Source organism: Humulus lupulus, chromosome 1 (assembly GCF_963169125.1).
Source record: "Humulus lupulus chromosome 1, drHumLupu1.1, whole genome shotgun sequence".
Classification (NCBI taxonomy): Eukaryota; Viridiplantae; Streptophyta; class Magnoliopsida; order Rosales; family Cannabaceae; genus Humulus; species Humulus lupulus.
The window spans coordinates 153,005,082-153,009,420 of NC_084793.1; the positions used below are offsets into that span (position 1 = coordinate 153,005,082).

General features: G+C 35.2%; 1 protein-coding gene across 5 annotated transcripts; it reads left to right on the forward strand.

Moving 5' to 3' along the window:
• The first annotated feature begins 242 nt into the window (after positions 1-242).
• Positions 243-4,120, forward strand: LOC133799337 (transcription factor bHLH63-like). Of its 5 annotated transcripts, none has more exons than XM_062237360.1 (8): positions 243-399; positions 794-1,398; positions 1,521-1,766; positions 1,886-2,020; positions 2,138-2,209; positions 2,368-2,583; positions 2,991-3,096; positions 3,693-4,120. In XM_062237360.1, exons 1-8 carry the CDS (start codon positions 336-338, stop codon positions 3,737-3,739), a joined length of 1,491 nt encoding a protein of 496 aa, XP_062093344.1. In that variant the 5' UTR covers positions 243-335; the 3' UTR covers positions 3,740-4,120. The 5 variants fall into 5 exon arrangements, with proteins under 5 accessions (XP_062093344.1, XP_062093352.1, XP_062093349.1 ...); XM_062237368.1 differs by having other exon boundaries at positions 267-399; positions 693-1,398; XM_062237365.1 differs by lacking the exon at positions 243-399 and adding an exon at positions 406-597 and having other exon boundaries at positions 693-1,398.
• Positions 4,121-4,339: the final 219 nt, after the last annotated feature.

Here is a 4,339-nt window from a genome sequence, read left to right on the forward strand (position 1 = left end):
CAGCAGGTAGTTTGGTCTTTTTATTTAGCCTATTTATACCGAGCTTTGACTCATTTTTTGTGATGAACTTGCAAGACTTTTTTTTCCTTCTAATAAGTTTTGCACATAAAGCGGCCTATAAATTGTAATATGTTGTAATTACGTGGAAATGAATTAGCATAACAAATTAGGAAATCATTCATAAATAATAAAAAACCATGGTCGAGAACCCCGTCAGTCGAAACCAGGTACGTACGTAGCCACAGAAGATCGAGAAGTTAGAAAAGTCCGTTATGTTGGACATAACCACGTGAAGGTCATGTCAATAGAGGTCCCACAGCCCACGGCCTCTGGTTATGGATACATTCGTGGCTCTCTGCCCCAGTTGCTTCTCTATCTTTCTCTCTCCTAATAATCCCGGTGAGTTCTTGTCAAATTCCGGCCAACCTTTTTCGCCCTTTATTTATACCTCACTCCTTCTTTCATCTTCATCTTCACCATTACCTTACCTCTCTCTCTCTCTATATATATAGAAGAACTCGATTATTTAGAGGTCCATAAAAGCATAAACGTAACACAGCGTACGTCTATTAGGCACACGTTAAGAGAAACCATATAGTACTACTTCTCTACAAGCTTTGTCAGATTTAATGGCTTGATGATGACACTGACTCCTACTATCTATTGTTTTTTTGTTTTGTTTTCTTAATTAGCTACGACTCCAACAACTACCGAAGATACATTCTTTTTTCTGTTTAATTTTTCTATTTTGGGTTGTTGATCTTGTTCCATAATTATTGCTGTCCTTCCAAAGGAGAGAACAGATTTTCTTTTAAAGAAAAGGTCTGCATGATGAATAGAACATTGCCGGAGATGTTGCACTGTCTGAGCGCTCCGGGGAATCTTGCTGGGAACTGTACGGAATTTACGGTGCTGGAGAGGCAGAGGGCTCGATTGAAGTGGCAGCAAGAAGAGCGTCCTCATCAACAACTACAGCAGAGTACTTATTTTAGTGGGAGCGAACTCGGTGGGGTGTACTTCCAATCTCATGATGATCAACTTCATAACATTCAGGAAGATTCGTTCAAAGATTTGGCCGTAAATCGATCGGTTAAACCCGATCAGGGTTTTAAAAATGGGTGGCACGAGCCCGACAAGATTAATATGCCATTGTTCGGAATCGGATCATTGTCGTCGTCTTGTGGTTTTGTTAGCGGTACTACTAATAATCCTTCTCCCGGGATTCAAATGAACGGTGCAATTTCTAGAACCTATAGTTGTCCGCCGAAGGTGGCAGTGGGGACGGCAACAGAGGAGCTTAAAGCCAAAGAAACTGTTTCACCGCTGGAAAAGCTTATCTCTGCCAGCGGCAAACAAAGCTTCAAAAAGAGGAAAACGGATAAATTGCAAAATTCAAAGGTGAATACATATATAAATATGTCCATTCTGTTCCGTTTTGTATATTTTTTTTCCTTTGGTGAGTTTGAGTTCATTTCTTCAAAGTTTATAAATCTGATTTGTAATTTGATAACTTAATTTAGATCGTTGAAGAAGATCATGAGTCAAGAGATAAAAGGGTCAAAGGAAGTGCAGAGGAAGGTGACTCGAAAATCACAGAGCAAAATAGTACCAAAAATGTTTCTTCTAACGCCAACAATAGGGATCAGTCTTCTTCTGGAGACAACTCAAAGGAGAATTCAAAGGTCTCTGAGGTTCAAAAGCCTGATTACATTCACGTCCGGGCACGCCGAGGCCAAGCCACCGATAGCCATAGCTTAGCTGAAAGAGTAAACTCTCTCTCCCTCTCTCTTCTCTTTATATATAAATACACACATATATATATTTTTTATTTCCACCGAACATATGGTTATTTATTACTTTCCCCCATTGATCGATATGTAATCAGGTGAGAAGGGAGAAAATCAGCGAGAGAATGAAATATCTTCAGGATTTAGTACCAGGATGCAATAAAATCACAGGCAAGGCTGGAATGCTCGACGAAATTATCAACTACGTTCAATCTCTTCAGCGACAAGTTGAGGTATTTTTTAATTATTTCTTGGATATTATTTTTATTTTGTTTTTCTCAAGTTTTAATCCTTTGTATAGATTTGATGCTCTATATAACTATATCTTTCTCTTACAATATTTAAAACAGTTCTTATCCATGAAATTAGCTGCTGTGAATCCAAGGCTTGACTTCAACATAGACGACTTGTTTGCGAAAGAGGTAATAACATGATTCTAGATCAACCATAGTAACTTTATATATCTGTTTCTCACTCTTGCATATGTTTATTTTAGAGAACCAAACTAGTTAACCATATATGTTAATGTTTATCCAAAACCTTCAGTTACACATAAATATATTTATATATATTCAAACAGATGTTTCCAACTAGCACAGCGGGATTTGAGACACTTGGGATGTCAGCAGAAATGTCCAACTCTGCTTATCTTCAATTCAATAATCAAGGGCAGCAAGTAGTTTCTTCCAGTGGATTGGAAATGGCTATGAATTTTCCTGACATGGCTTGCCTTAGAAGAACCATTAGTGCCCCTATTTCCATCCCGGAACAATTTCTCGACGCTTCATGCTACAATGTAAATACTTCTATACCATCTCATATTTATTGTATAAAGAAATATGACTTGTAATAAATCAGAAAGGGTCACGTAAAACTGTCCATTCATGGAAATATATTTTCTAAGATAAAACATGTGATTGTCGATTAATTATAAATCCGTACTCAATAATAAATCCCTACTCAATAGTATTTGAAAAAAAATCACCTATCCCTAATTTTCTATCCCTAATTTTCTGTTTCCTCTGTGTCCCACTAATTATTTAAAGACACCTCATTTATTTAATTAATATATATTTAAATTACTTACAATTTTTTCTTGGACAGGTGATTTTTTTTCATAGTAATTATTATGGCTGATTGTGATATACAAGGAGATTTTTTTTTTATTATTATTTGACATATTTACGAAACAATGGTTTGCAGCAAGTCCAGCCGACCACAACTTGGGATTGTGAATTGCAAAACATTTTCACTTTGGAATATAATCAAGGAAGAACAACAACCTCTCCATCTGAATTACCATTTACAGGTGTGACTTCATTCAGAATTTTCTTTTAGAACTTAATTATATATATGTGTCTATATATATATAACTTGTTTTAAAATGGGTTGCAATACATTACACCAAATGTTTAATAGACATTGGCTAGGAATATCTTGTGGGTTCCATTTAAAACAAATAAACTTTGATAAAGTGTGTCTTTCTGTATATGTTTTTCCTCGCGAGAACAATCAAATTAAAGCCATCGATTTTTGTGAGACCACGAAATTCCAACAACCACAGCAAGGATAAGCAAAGAGAAATCATCGAAAATTAAAAGCTATAGAGTAGTGGTGGTTTTTTTGACCTTGTAAGCCACATATATAATGGCTATCATTATCAATAAATGGTGTCTATTAATTAAAAGATAAAAGCAATGTCAAACTCAAAGTTGTTATAAATGGGTCCAACAATTAGTGAAATAATAAATTATTCTCCAATGCACACCAATCAATATTATGATCAACGAAGGTCAACTAGTTGCGACATAGGGTATAATATAAATATATTTAATTTATTTTATGCTTTCTATAACTTCGAAAATGTCGACTAATTGCTTTAATATGATATTTTTATATATGCAGGTTCTAACTATTCTATTGAAGCTAGTAATCTAAAGATGGAGATGTGATTGAGCTATCTTTATACGAATTCTTGAAATAAGTTTCACCCAAATTTCGCAGTCGTTCGATCTGATTCACCATTCTCTACGTACATAACATATAAATATTTTTATGTATACTGGTGACATAGAATGAATAATATAATAAATACTCATTATTAACCACAAAACCCTGCCAATTCTGCTGACGAAGTAAATTGGTTGATGATGACAATTGGCACTAAGATCACAGAAACTAAATATTACTAACGGCTTTACTAACCAATTTGAGTCCAAGAGAAAGGGGACTCTACTACCTATATCATGTCCGCATTGATACTTTATGGCCAGTGCATATATATAATATATAAACATGGAAGACACCCTCATATGGGGGGCCTTGTCAAACCACCGAGATATAGGTGTATTAACACCTAAGTATTTCAATTGCATTGTTAGTGGCTGGGGAGAGCCAGAACCCTAGTTCATGGGACAATATAATTTGTAAAAGTTCACAAAATATTCACTACATAGTTGAAAGGAATTTTGCTATTTGAAAAGAAAAACAGATATGGACGAAAGGACAGAGGAGAACATTTATCTCATTATCTCACCAAATGGTGTACATGA

Excerpts from the sequence above, each read along its gene's own strand:
- LOC133799337 (XM_062237360.1), top strand. The coding sequence starts at position 336 with ATGGATACATTCGTGGCTCTCTGCCCCAGTTGCTTCTCTATCTTTCTC. Across the intron at positions 2,584-2,990 it reads TCGACGCTTCATGCTACAAT|CAAGTCCAGCCGACCACAAC; the intron begins GTAAATACTTCT and ends AATGGTTTGCAG. Across the intron at positions 3,097-3,692 it reads ATCTGAATTACCATTTACAG|GTTCTAACTATTCTATTGAA; the intron begins GTGTGACTTCAT and ends TTATATATGCAG.